This window comes from Coenobita brevimanus, chromosome 39 (genome assembly GCF_032717465.1).
Source record: "Coenobita brevimanus isolate Jiangsu-jjx chromosome 39, ASM3271746v2, whole genome shotgun sequence".
Lineage (NCBI taxonomy): Eukaryota > Metazoa > Arthropoda > Malacostraca > Decapoda > Coenobitidae > Coenobita > Coenobita brevimanus.
In genome coordinates, this window is record NC_136992.1 from 29,256,430 (window position 1) to 29,271,917 (window position 15,488).

A 15,488-nucleotide genomic window follows, 5' to 3' on the forward strand; every position below is an offset into this window, starting at 1 on the left:
GAAGTACACAGCATCGTATATAAGTTTGTTTCATAAATTAATGTGACAGATGAACCAAGTTATGTTAAAACGCTTCTTAGGTTTGTAAAAAGGCTATCGGCTCGACAAACCTGGCCAGTATATAGTCTCTTCTACGTGTGTACAATATATGTCTGTATGTTACCCTGGCAAATAAAAAAAGTTGACTTTGAAACTGACTTTGGGAAAGAAGGAAACAAAGGACGGAGTGTGTGTGTGTGTGTGTGTGTGTGTGTGTGTGTGTGTGTGTGTGTGTGTGTGTGTGTGTGTGTGTGTGTGTGTGTGTGTGTGTGTGTGTGTGTGTGAGGGCGTGCAGAATACAGGGATCAGGCCCCAACAACATGACTCCTTTGTGTGCTAAGTAGAGTGTCCTGCGTGCGTCACATTTAAGCGGCTTTTTAACCACTTATCCCAATTGTTAACCATGTATCCCACGCAATGATCATGACACGCAAAGTTAGTCTGTGTATCCAAGCGCTCTCAAAAAAAAAATAATAATAATAAAATAAGAAAGAAAAAAGGAAAAGAAAGAAAACGCAGCCCCAACCCACGCCAGAAGACTGTGAAACTTGTGTGGGAAGACTAGTAATGCCACAGTTGGCCCTCAAAACGTTTTCTGTTGTGCTCCCGGATGCTATGACAACGCTTTCTCTTAGCACCTCCTCCTCCTTCTCCTGGAAAAACGATGTGTACTGTCCACTTCCAGCAAAACAAGGTTATAGATGTATATGTAAAATAGGTAAAATCTAATCAAGGGAGAGTGTCAGATACCCTCCTAATGCAACAAAACTACCGATAATTTTTATGTTATTGCTACTACATGTAAAATATATAAATGTAAATATGTATGGTATTATGTAAAATTTAACAGGGATGAAAAAACCTCCTAATCCAACGAGACAAAGAGCTTTTTACTAACCAGATGTCGCTTCACCCCAATTCCGCCAACAAAGCAACTCGGCACGAACAGAACCGTCATCCATGGTCTTCTGTCTACGCCAACGGTCTACATACGTGTCCCTGCTACAACAGACGGGGATTTAGTTCTATTTCATACACACAAGGGGCACCCACTAAAACCCAGTGACGTGTCCTTTATTCACGGCCATCATCCACTCACTTGATGCAGTGCTGCCTACGTCTTCCTTCACCTTGATCATTCTTTTTCTGTCTGCCCTCCTCTCTTCCTATTTCTCCCATCTTTCCTGGCACGTTTTATTACCCCCCTTTCCTTTTCAGATGGCTTTACATTGAGCGACAAGTCTAATGGCTTCCTGTAAACCAGGAAACCATTTACAACGCTGGGTGGTAACCATGTAACTCACGCAGCTTCCCTATGTGCCAACAAGCGGAACTGGGATTTTACGGATTGACGGATTTAGATTTCACGGATTTAATTTTCTGAAATGTTGTATGGCGGTTGTGTTATCATATATTTTGAAATCAAGAGTCATAAGCAAGACTACTTCCGGTTGAATCCAGTATGCTCAATGATTTCAGAGCTGAGCACAGAGTTAACTAGAGAGAACTTTGGAGATTAGTGTGATAAGGTGTAGTTTTGTTTCTGAGAAAGGTGAGTATACACCAAATATATGTTTGTGTTTGTTTTTCTTAGCTGTATGGGTTTAATCTACATCTATATAAGTAGTTAACAATGTGATCATGCCAATTACCGTTCTATACATTTCCCTTATAACTATATGCATGATTCCATGAAATTTTAATCCTGCAATCCGTAAAATCACAATGCCGGTCAACAAGCGGGTTAGCAGAGGGTTTGTGCCCCTCCTTGAAAAACAACTACCCGGTACCTAACTCAAAGACAAATAGCCATCCCTTACGGAATTATGGCGTCTGGCTATAAACAGATACATAAGGTACAGTACCATAGGTAGACTTTCTGACGACGTTTTGCGAACTGGGAAGAAGGGGTGTTGATATGGTTCTCATTAACCCCTTCATTATTATATGCCTTACTTCGGATTATTTAACTTTAGCTGAGACTCGTAGCACCAGAGAGGTTAAATGCAGCCTAAAATTACACCTTCAGTATGACAGGCCTTTCCTAAGATGAATGAGTATCTAGAACTTTTTTTTTTAATGCAAGAAGAAACCAAAGGCCAGAAGCCAGCAAGACTGTTCCCTCCAAGAAAAACAAGATAACGGAGAGCCATTTACCTGGCAGAATACTCCGAAAACTGTCTCCTGATTGCGTTTAAAAGCCAAAAGGGCCTGACCACCAACACAAAAATATATACCGGTAAGCTCTAACACCAGGATTCCTTTACAGATATTACGTATGAGATTTCGCGCAAGGGACTAACGAGGAATGTGTATGTGAGTGAGGTGGAGGGAGGGTAGAGGGACAGGAAGGCCGAGGATGAGATGGAGGGATGGAGTGGAGAGGTATGGTATATGAGAGAGGGGTGTGTGACCTGGGGGGAGGGCAGTGAAATGACTGAGGACAGGGCGACATGGAGGCGATTTGTTTGTGGCCACCCTTTACGGGATTAAGGTGTCTGGCAATAGACAGATAGAATGACAGTTTTTCCCCGTTCCTTGCTCACAGACCTCCAAATAAATCTGCTTATCATTGCCATGAAATACCGGTATTTCCAATTTTTATTCTTGACCTTCTGAGACTTACTCAGCATAGAAGAGAATTTTCAATCTAGACAGGCCTGAATGAGAGCCCTAGCATGTATTCAGCATGGACGGTTGGCATTAGTGCCGAAGCGGTGACATGTGAAAGTGTAAGCACGTAAGAGGACTGCTGTCTCAGTGAACGAGCTGCTAAAACTGAGCCGTCGCAAAAAAAAAAAAAAAAAAAAAAAAAAAAAAAAAAAAAGGAAGTTAACTTTTTTTTACCTCTTCCCTGCAAAAGAATTTAAGCTGGATATAATTACATCTGGGTGTGACCTACATGCAATGCTTGAAGTAGTTAATCCTGACGGCGGGTCGATGGGCATGAAGGTCGTGGCCAGTAAGTGACGCACATCTTCAACCTTATTTTTTTATTTTTTTATTTTTTAATGCTGGTTACCCACATATAACAGACTACTGGGTCAAGTTTGCGACAGCCTATACGAATACTGTAATATTTCATTATTATTTTCTAGGTAGTTGACTACATTCATATAACTTTTTTTTTTTTTTTTTAATAGAAAGCGATTATCATAGTAGTAGAATTAAGAAATTACAGAAATGTGTAAGGAAGTCATAATAAAACTGCAATAAAACGTAACAAGTCATCACCCATTCCCCCACTAAAATCAGTGTCTTATAAATGATCCGCGTGGTAAAGCGAATATCCTTGACAGTACATTTGCCAAAAATTCTACGTTAGAGGAAGTCAGGCAGAACGTCCTAGCACCGGTACCAGAACTTGACTCTCCTGAAAGTGCTCCGCTTAAAATACAGACTAGATACGTAAAATTGATCCCAGATCATTTATTAACCAACAAAGCTCCAGGCCCGGATGGAATTCCTCCAATTGTTTTGAAAAAGTGTTCCCTAGGGCTTGCTTCTGTTCTAGCTAAATTATTCAGACTATGCATACGTATGCTTCTTCATTCCCTAATTCTTGGAAAGCCAATGTCCACCCATTTCCGAAGAAAGGAAGTTCCTCTGACCCCTCTGATTACAGACCAATAGCTATCACGTCGTCTCTTTGCAAAGTATTTGAAATTGTAATAAATGAGCACATAGTAAAACACCTTGAATCCAACAACTTAATTATAAACACTATGGTTTTCGCCACGAAAGATCCACCACTGATATACTTAATCTGACTCACATCATCCATCGATCACTTGGCCAACATGGAGAAACTCATGCATTAGCCCTTGATATTTCTAAAGCTTTTGACAATGCGGCACCGTTCCCTGCTATCCAAACTCCCTTGCTATGGACTAACGCCTCTTGTTCCTCTGATTTCGTCATTATTCAGAGACAGAAAGATAAAAGTAGATGATGTATAGTGTATTACAATTTCCACTCAATTAATGCTGGTGTGCCACAAGAATCAGATCTGCCTTCAACCCTATTCCCATTTCATATTAATGATCTCTTATCTATCACCCATAATCCCATCCATTCTTATGCAGACGATTCAGTACTTCACAGTTCATTCGCACATAAACAACCATTCACAAAGTTTAATATCACTAACTCACAACTCAGTACAGGCATCTCTATTAATCAAGACTTATCTGGGATCACTGAATGGGGACAAAATAACCTTGTCTCACTTAATGCTACTAAAACCAAATATATGCAGTTTACTAACAGACAGATGTTGCCAGATTCCTATATTATCTTCAATGCTACTAATATTTCTATCTCCGAAAGTATTGAAATGCTCGGTGTTTCACTTAACAATGCCGTCAGCTGGTCCCCTCATGTCAGATAACTTGCTAAAACCACCTCAAAGAAACTTGGATTATTGTAGAGTTCGTAGCTTTTTCACTGACGAGCAGTTATCTATAATTTGTACGTCATGTGCGCTCTCAGCTGGAATGTTGCTCACCACTGTGGTATGGATGTGGAGAGGTTGCACTAAATCAACTAGACAAAATTCAAATCAACGCTGTTAGAACCCTGCTATTACAACTACCTCCCCTACAGGTTAAGAAGGAATGTTGCCTCCCTTGCATTATTTTACACTTTTATGGCAAATGCTCAGACGAAGTTGCATCCACTGTGCCACCTCTCCATGCCTTCCCCTGTGCTACACGGGCATCTGGTAGCGCTCATGACTAGACTGCCACACTGCCATGTTGAAGAACTTCCGCCCATCAGAAATCTTTTATTCCCCGAACTGCATCTCTTTTTAACTAGCTTTCATAGAGTGGTTTCCCCCCAAACTTCAACCTACAGCTGCCCAAGTCTAACTGTTACAGATTTTTTATGAATGGAGGACACCTGTAATCTGGTGTATGGATTATTTTTTTATTCATTTGTTTTTCCTTCCTGTTATTAAAAAAAAAAAAAAAAATAGTGGCAACATAGCAGCCTCCCTGATAAACACCACTGTCAATGTAAACAAATCCAACTTCCCCTCAGTAGGCATATTATCAGTTATCTCCGTAGCACTGCATGTTATATATCAATTACACATTAATAAAACTTAATCTCTATCAAGCCTGTAGCATCCGTGAATAAAGGCTTTCCTAATTCTGGCCATTTCTTTTTCCTGTACCTAGACTCGTTGACGGCCACAACTAAAAAATTATCTCCCGACTTCTTACCTGGTAAATGAAGAACATAAATGCTGTACAGTTAAATTATACCTATTCCTGTGACCTAAGCCTACAACTGGATTTTTCTCAGCTTCACAAAAATGACGCTTCCACTGGTCACGAATAAAAATATGAACACTTGTAACCGACCAGAATACTCACCCTCAGTGTCTTCAATCACCAGCACTTCTCTGACGACTCTACATTGAAAACATGTCATCAGTAATCTCCTGGGTAATTCACAGTCTCAGCTGGAGGTTTTGTGAGTAACTAGTTGTCATAATGTAGCTACTTCACCGAATTATTGAACAACACATTTTATCAACACTGACTTCAGCGCGTCTCATGAAGAGTCACGTGACATTACAGTTTCCTGGACAATTTTTTGCGGGGTCACAATACGACCAAATCGCAATATTTACAGGCCTGTTTATGATTAATATTTTCTTAACAGTTCACACTTACCCAGATGATGTAAATGACGTATGATATCTTCCAAGTGTGCATATTCACTGGGAATGGAAATAAATATAATTGAGGCATCAGCCCCCGCCACCTTGACTTGATGGAGATTTTCGCCAGTATGCAGCCATTTCCCACACCTGAATGACATAAAAAAAAAAAAAAAATCAACAATATGGCTCTTCTTTTCCATGTAACTTTTTCGTGAACAGCATTAAACTCTATTTAATCTCTTGCCACAGCTTAGCATTCAAGGAGAGACGGCAATATTAGCCCAAATTGCTGGAAAGTTAGCAGTTTTAGGCCAAATCTACAAAGTTGGCAATTTTTGGCCAAATTAACGGAGACTGCAGTTTTAGAGGAAGTGGACAGAATTCATTTACTACTGCATGATATTCCACACTCCATAACATCTGCAATATTGCCCAAGGTTCATCTGAAACATGAACCCAGAGAATTGCACGCCTAAGTTGCTCTTCTGTATTATAGAGCTCAGTGTGTACACCCTTCGCCTTTTCAGGAACAGATGTAGCCAAAGAACATTTTTGGGTAAATTTTTCGAATTATATCCAACTACCAGACACTGAAATTAATATGATCAATAGTGAAATTACGCAGTTTTAAACACATTCTCTTATCTATGCACGTTGCAAATGCCTTTTTACAGAGTACTTAGTAAATAAGGATGGGCAGAGTATCGTTTCTATACTTCAACATTCTTATTACTTCAGCATTCCACAGACTTTTCTTTCTTAGTGCATTCAGTTCATGGGTGTTTTTGTATATATGCTGCTAAATTTTTTTACTTATACATAAGCTAGTAGTAATAGCTGAACTATGTGATTTATCAGCTGGCTGTTTTCATGCCATTGCACACTTTCTCGTTCACTTTACCTTATAGGGCCCAGCTTTGCTCAAAAGCAATGCTTAGGTAAACATGTCTGATATTGCTGGTTGAGGCATATATTTAAACCTCCAGACACGTGACCTGGTGGTCATGACGTAAATTTACGTACGGCTGATATTCAACCCTAATAATGAACATGGTTCAGATGGCAATAGGTGCCAGAATATCAATAAGAAAATACTTCAGGAAAAGTTAAACAAAAATTACTGATACCAGTGGAGTTTTTATTGCGCCACAAATGTACATAAATATAAGACTCACTCCTCGCATATGTTTCTAACTCAGAATTACAAAGTTGTGAAAAAGAGATCATTGTGTTGGAGACTGAAAAGGGAGGAGTTGTCATAAGCAAGCAGGAAAGGATGCACTTGGACTGCGGGTTGAAGTCGAATTGGCTTCGGAGGTTTCATAACATCTCTCCTTTAGGAATTATTTTGCATATTACACCTTATGATTCTCTTGTATTCAACTTATATCTTTTTATTCTTAACGTGGCTTATATATGAGCAAAATACAGGAGAAAATTTAAATGTAATGTGAAGCATAAATCATAAAGGTACAGGTGTTACAAAATCTCCAAAGCCATTAATATTCTTAAATCTGAGTGCGTGAAAGGTACGCAAGTCCCAATACTTTGAAAGTCTGTTATGGAAGGCCTGCGTTTATTGAATCTGATCAGCAAAAACTGAAAAGCTAGAAACTAGGTTTTCATTACATTTCAGATATTACTGACAAAATCTTGGGGTTTGTCATCCAATTCAGTCTCAGATTTATGAATAACAATATTATTAGTTTGAGGGTGGGAGCTGAATTCTACACTATCTGATGTTGTTAAGTTAGATACATAATTTCTCTGAAGTAACTGATAGGATACAGGTTTAATTTGCAGAACATCAGTTAGGTTTTTAGACAAATGTATATAAAATCACCTCCAATATGAACCTGAAAACTAAATGTATGAACTACACATTCTGTTTTTTGGTGAGATTCAAGGTAAGATACAAGTCTTGGCAGTAGTACAATATATCAGTGATGAGTTTACCCAACAATGTGTATTAAATCACCTCTGAATATGGATCCAGAATGAATGCTTTACCTCTTCGTTCCCTTTATTCATCCAATGAGATTTCAGATAAGATACAAATCTATTTCATAGTACAGTACATCAGTAAGGATGTTAAACAAGAGAAAACAAAATCACCTCTGAATACGAGTCTCAAAATATAGAATGGCCCTATACTTTTTTACACCAGTTAAATCAATCCAAACATTGAGCAAAAATACATAGGCCCATATTTTCATTATTGTTGGAAACTTTGTAGTACTTCATTGTGGTTTATTTTACATATTACACCTCCATATCCTCTTGCATGCTATTTATATCAATCTAATATTGACTTAGAGTGCATCAATAACATGAAAGACAATATTCGGGTGAAAGAGGCAAAATACTCTTACATCGCTTATATTGATATGCTACGAAAGCTCCAAAGTGAACGAGAATGAGATAAATAGGCAACATGCAAATAACGTGCCACCTCTAGCACATAAGCCATGTAATTCCACAGGTCATGAACACAAAGCACAGGAGTGCATCACCACACATTTGACATAATACAACTTGATAATTTGGATAAGCTGATGCAATATGCCAGTACTATTAAATACTACCCCTCTTCCACATTACAAACTAAAAAAGTTTATCTCCTCTCAGTACCGGGTACAGTATTATGTGAAAAGTAACATATTACAACTAATCTGACATTTTGCAAAATGAGGATGAAATATTTAGAGTTGAGATCAGGTGATCCAGTTCCTTTTTCTTCCCAGTAACTACTGTTCAGCTTCAGCAGCTACCTACAATAGCATTAGCCTTGGTCTCTGGAAGGCAAACTTTGGTATACCTGCTTCTGATAAACTGGTCTGTTTGGTAAAGTCTGGTGAAATTGGAACAGGCTTGGGTTCTGAGATGGGACAGGGGAAAGAGTAAGTGAAAAAATTGCAGTCAAATTTTATTCTAGTAATCTGTTCTCGTTTCAGCTGTAATTCAGTTGCTGGTATTAACCCCTTCAGTACAATGACATCTTTTTCACTTTACTCTTGCTGCTCAGACGACATTGTTCAGCTTTAGTGAAACATTTCAAATTGGAGGTATTAGTCTTTATTTAATTCTTTCGTAACTACAGGCCCTTCCCAAAGTGAAGAATCTGAACATAGCAAGAAAAAGAACTTTAAAAACTGTCACCCATATTTAAGGGGTTATCACAAACATATGGATGGGGTCTGTGGAACGGAATGACAGGGGGGGCTCGATTTATACACTGGTAATTTTGACCTTCTGGCACATCAGTACATTCATTTACGTAGTAACAGCATTCCAACACCCAGATATTGTCAGTGACGAGAGTAAGGCAAGTGGGCCACAGGAGAGTGAGATGAGTTGATGAAAAGAAACGTGAAGTGGAGGTAGATGGGGGAAATGCAGGCTGGTCCATATATTACGCCTCTCATTTCTCTTGTGTTGTGGGGATGACTTGATTAGTGTTACCGTCTACCCTGCAACATTTCCTATTTCCCATACCTCTTTGCATGCTTTACAGTGTCTCCTCTACATCCACTGATTGCATGGTTGAATTATAAGTTCATGGAGCAATGTAAGTGTCTGGGTTCCTCACACCTGCAAAATGAGTCATCCCCGCCTGCAACACAAACAAGAGGGCACAATCTACGGACCACCTGGTATGCTGAGGTGGTGAAGGACAAAGAAAGGAGGAAAAAACAAATACAGGTCATCATGCATCTCTTCAGTACCATGACAATGTTTGGCATTTGTTTTGCTGCCCACTGATGATTTTATGCAGCTTTGGGGGGACCTCCTGCAGTGAAAATGACGTCTCGCCTAAGCTGAATAATATCATCTGGAGGTGCCCAGAAAACAAAAGACATCCTTGAGGTAAAGAGGTTAGAGAAGGCTACATGAGTGTAAATGAGGGACAGGAAAGTCAGAAATTGAATAAAAAGAATATGAAAAAAAAACAGCACATTAGGATCAGTAACAATGGGGTGCAGAGGAGGTTAAAGAAAAGATACGAAGTAAAAACGGTGAAAGTAAGTTGCATGCGAAGAACAGCAATAACAGAAAATCAAAGCATGGAGAGTGAGGGTGGTGAGAGGGGTGTGTGATGTGTGCTAGTCACTAATTATGTGTAATGCAGCGTGAGGATATGTACTGTACACTGCTCTATGTACAAAATATCACATTATGAACTGCTCTGTGAACCCAAGTAAAATAAACCACAAAAATAAAACAAAAAAATAAAAACGAGTAATGGACATAACTGGTAAATATTTAAAAAAAAAAAAAAAAAATCTTGTTTACATCCTATAGCACCAGTTGCTTCTATAAACAAAAAATAAAAGTTAACTCCATCAGTCAGATTATGCTTTTAATATTTTCTTCTTGCTTTCTCCAGACGATTTTAATCTGCCTTGATTTTTTTCAAACTGCTGGGGTTAAATAGAGCCTTTAAAAAAACAAATAAAAGCTCTTTCAAGTTTATAAGATTGCCTAGAGGAAGCAAGAATAAGCTGAACTAATACAGCATCATATTTAAGGAGTTTCTTGTACTATATAATAAAAGATACAATGATTCTCAAGGGAGTAGATGTATGTATATATAAACACAAAATACATAAAATAGCCCTTTACAAAACCTGGCTACACAAAAGACTGAAAAGTGTATACCTCAACAAAATCTATTAAAAAAATAATTACAAGTATTATATGCTTTTTGCTTTCCCTGAACATTATTATACATGCATACACTCACAGACACATCTCCTCATGCACTCTTCACTTGTTTCATGGTGTAACTTGGTGGCAAAAATCCAGGGTGATTAAAAGGATTAAATTCTACCTTGCAGACAGAATGATCCAGAACAGAATGCTGACTTTCCTCAGTACAGGATAACACAAACCGAACATCAGTTTTATTACACAATGATACAGAAATGAGCACTGAATTTATTTCTAACAGAGCGAACCATTGCCTTTCCAACATACACAACGATACACAACTGAACATCGGCTTTCCTAGATAGGCTACACAATGATACAAAACTGAACATTGACTTTCTTGATACTGACGCAAACAGACTTTTCCAAATGCACAATTAGACAGAACCAAATGCTGACTTTTCTGGATAAATAATGTTACAGAATCAAATGTTAACTTTCCTGATACAAAATTATACAGAACTAAACAATGGCTTCTCAGGATACAAAGTGATACAGAACCAAATTTTGATTTTCAAGGTACAGAACGATGCAAAAATGAACACTGACTTTTCAATACAAACTGAAAGTCAACTTTCCACAAGATATACAAAACTGACTGCTGACTTTTATAGAGATACAGAATGATATAAAAAAAAATCCTGGAGAGGCAGAATTCTTTAGAAACAAACGCTGACTTTTCTAAGTACAAAATGATACAGAACTGACTGCCAGCTTCCCTAGAAATACAGAAACACAATCCATGCTTCTTCAAAATTTCATACAACTAAGCATTACCTTTTTTTTCCATCACCCTGTATTAGACGCTGCAGTAAAATGATTCCCACTTTTCCTTTCTGCGCAAGGGAAGATATTCTACCTATGAATTTACCACAGACCTACAAGCAGCTTTAGAATATACTCCATCAAAGTATGAAAGTGTCAAAGAGACAATATAAAAAGCATCACAGCCAATTCATCCAATCATAAGTGTGCCCAGGAAGCAAACACAGTATTAATCATATTCAGTTATTATGCAAGTACTTAAAATATACAACACAAATTTGTTAATTTCCATAGATATAAATGCCACCCATATGCAGACTACATTATACGAAAGGTACTGTACTGTACCGGCAACTATATTTTGTACCAACTTTAAAGAGAAATTTCTGAAGTACATAAAATATCTTTTGTAACTGATGAAAAAAAAGTTGCAGACAGTGGCAGACAGCTACTCGGTCTTCTTCCTGGCTGACCAGTTTTAACCCATTCAGCAAGATAGCCTCTTTTTACATTTTATTCTCACTACTGCCATATTTCAGCTTAAAGAAAAAAAAAGAAAAAAAAAAAAAGTCTCATACCATACTGTAAAGGTTAACCAATGTACATGTAGTACTGTACAGTACACTTTCTGCAAAATGATGATCATGCATATTACAGTATTTGTGTTTACTACCATCACCACAGTTAATGAATGTCTCAGTTTAATATACAGGGAAAAAATTGCAGCTTTTACTTTGTAAAGTCTGAATCACTCACAGACATTCAAGCTACCTCGACTCACAAATTATTCCAATGCAGTCTAAAACAAGGATCACTCACCTTTCTCACTATCATCCAAGCCACATACTCATAAGACATTCAAGTACAATCTAAAACAAAAGTCACTTATGTTTTTTTCCAGTCATCCAGACTACATATTTCAACAAGGCATTCAAGTGCAATCTAAAAACAAGTCCATAATCTTGTGTTTGATACCCATAGGAGTGACGTATAGGCTACAAAGCATCACAGTGCGTCGGGACAGGGAAGAGGCATTACAGGGTTAATGACATTCCTGCATGTGTCCTTTCCCATGGTTGTCCTAGAAAATATTATAAACTATAGTGATGCGATATGAGGTGCCATTAACAAGTCTCTAATACCACGAGATGCACAGGTCAAGCCCACATCCAGAAGCTAGCAGACAAAGCGTTGAGAGTTGAGTGTTGTTGTCATGCGAGAGACAGGGAGGGTACCATATTGAATCAGGAGCTAGGACAACCCTGCCCTTATATATATGCTAAATGTGGTGGTGGACTATGTGAGCAGTAGTCTAGGGAAAGCATCCACCTGCAAGAATCTTCTTGGTTCAATAACAGTGATTTGAATCCACAGAATTTGGTATCTGTAATTCAAATCCTCTTACTTTGTTATTGGTGGTTCAAATCCTTTCAGCTCAGTGTCACTGATTCAGTTCGTCTCACATGAACCCTCAGAAAGGGGGATTTACCCTTTCAGTGATAGTTTTCTGTGAGGACAATTAACAGATGGTGAAGAAAGAACTCATGCATCACATTCTGCTTTTTTTTTTTTTTTTCCGCAGATGAAGAACAATAGTTATCTCCTGGGTTGATTCTTGATGCACTGGCAGCTGGTTTCAATGCACCTCTGTAAAATGGTCAAGGGCAAATTTCACTTGGTGCCTGTTATAAGCTCTAAATGGTGCAATTGTATATACAGTGCAGATTATGTGTACTAGAGACACCTTACCATGTTAAACTTACCCACACGTTCACTGGTTAAAATCAGATATAATTCACTCCTCTGCAGATGTTCACTGTGCTTTTTTGTGACACCAATACAATGCACTCTTTCACATACACAAACACGAATTTTCAATTTTCTTGAGCTTTTCGACATCAGGTCATATGCAACCCTCTGCTAAAATTTCACTTGTTAAATTCAACACCACATTAAATCCAATCCTTTCCTTGTTCTTGTCTTTGAATTGTATATATTCTCCTGACTTGTGTTTGCGAGATTCGTTTCTTGTCGTTTTGAAATGTTCTCCTCTTTGGCTTAAAGAAAATTTGAACAGAACCATATCTGCTCTTACTTCCCATTTATTGAGACAAAAGACACAATCAGTAGGAATCCTTCTTTGGTATGGAAGGCAAGGGTTCCAGTTCTTATGGCACTTTTACTCTTGTTTATAATTCTCACTGGTCCAGTCCCTTCTCTACAACTTTGATTCATAATGATAAAAAAATATCGGAATTTTTTTTTTATCTCTCAGAACAGTCTTCACACACTGTTTACTCTTTATCTCAATCCCAAGCACTCTGTCAAAGTTTTTCTGATATACAGGCACTCGCATCTCCAATTTAACGTCTTCCCTTCCCTTCCTCTTCTCACTAAGGTCTCTGTACAATGTTTGCTCTCTGTCTCGTTCCCATGCACTCTGTCAATGTTTTTTATCTGAATCACAGGCACTAATTGCATCACCACTTAATCCTATGTGTCTTTCGCATCACCACTTCGTTTCTATATGTCCTTCCTTCCCTCCCTCAGAGCCCATACAAGCTATCATCCTCGAGATCATGCTTGGTGCAGGGTTTACACTTGGAGCAGAGGAGGCAGGGACCTACGAAGAGCAAGAGTGGAGAGGCCATCACCAGGAGAAGCCCAAAGCCCGCAAAGATACCGATGACCTGCGCACGATGCCAGAGGACCGATGCCCGACTGTGGCCAAGTTTGTTTTTGCAGGGCCCCTTGTCGTAGTGGCGCAACAAAAAGTCATCCTGTTGGGAGAAAAGGAAATTGTTTGGGTTACAAGACATGGGGGTATACAGCATGTGGAAGAGACAAAGTGAGACAACTATAAAAGTGGCACAAAAAATAAATACTGTAGTGAGGAGGGAACTGAAGAATAATGAATTTTTTTGTGATGGATTTTGTGGGCAAGGAAAAAGAAATACTGAACTGAGGATTGTCATGTGGCCCCCCAAATTACTAAGTACGCATAAACATCAGCCTTACATATTATAGGAAATTACAGAAGTAGGAGAACTATCAACACAGTATCTGGTGAAATGGGACACACATCCATTCACTAATCATTCAAGTCTTTGAAATTCTCAGCTCCACCTCAAAGACATATTACCCACCATGGAGTAACAGCACATTACAATCATCCAGGCTCTCTCACCTAAAAGGGGCAATTCAGGAGCCAAAAACAGGGAAAGGGAAAGTACGGACGAGGGAGAACGTTCAACCACATGCTAAGCGACATGGTCCACACAATCATTCATGCATCATTCAAGCCCCTAAAATCCTGCCCCCATTTTACAAGTTTCAGCACTGGCACATTTTCTTTATTTACAGATAAGCTTCACATAAACAAATGGAAAGTTAATCATTTAAGCCCCTAAAACTCTGCCTCACTACGTTTCTCTTTTTAATTTATAGATACGCTTCACAAACTCAAAATACAAAATACCCTTGATGCTTTTAGTACTTACATCGAGTGAAGTCAAGCAGTACCAGCAGAAGACGTGTTTGCAGCGCTTACACAACATCTGTGCACATCCTGCGTCCCTCTCAATGGGCACCTTACACGACGGACACCGCTTTATAGTGTCGTCATATGGAACGGCCTGGGAAGAAACAACAGATATGGGTTACTTCACGTCCTGTAATCAATAATGAGATAAAACAAGACCGATACACACTCAGACCCGTATTTTTGTTGCAATAAACGACTCTTGCTCCTCTTTCTTACCTGTTTAATTATGTGGAGTGTATGTTGATATGTTAGCCTATGATATTTATGCAAGACGTTGACCAAAAATGACTTGGGATAGTCACAGAGTATGATTTGGCAGACAAGGGACCCAACAGCATGAAGATGTGCCAAGGTCGACGAATGCAAGAATGTTGGGGCCTTTATAAGTGAACAAAGGAAGAATGTCAAAGTGTAATGTGCAGGATACATTACTATGGAAAAGGTGCTGGGAAGTCTCCAATATCACTTAGAATCCGGCTACTTGGAATGACCGAAAATTGCATGACATACACACCGAGAACTATGACTAAACAAAGGCTGTGGGGGGCGTGGTGTGGTTCATTGGGTGTAGCTGAGTAAAAGGGGGATGAAAGCTTGGCACACAACACTATGACCTCGTGATATATTCAGAGGCAGTTCATGCTCACCTACGAAGGCACAGTATTAGGTAGTGGAAGATATCCTGAGTGCATGACGTGACCAGAATAGAGACTAACCAAGAGGCAGACTGAGTTGTTGTGCATGATTCCCTACACA

The 15,488-nt window shown here is 38.8% G+C and overlaps 1 protein-coding gene across 2 annotated transcripts in view; it reads right to left on the minus strand.

Annotated features, from left to right (window-relative positions):
• Positions 1-6,830: 6,830 nt before the first annotated feature.
• LOC145396880 (uncharacterized) overlaps positions 6,831-15,488 on the minus strand; it is a 70,482-nt gene continuing 61,824 nt past the window's right edge. For both annotated transcript variants that reach the window (XM_080270168.1, XM_080270169.1), the window contains exons 7-8: positions 14,689-14,823; positions 6,831-13,968 (exon numbers count right to left, since the gene is read on the minus strand). In XM_080270168.1, coding sequence (XP_080126294.1) covers positions 13,735-13,968; positions 14,689-14,823 — 369 coding nt within the window. In that variant the 3' untranslated portion in view covers positions 6,831-13,734. The remainder of the gene's footprint in view (positions 13,969-14,688; positions 14,824-15,488) is intronic.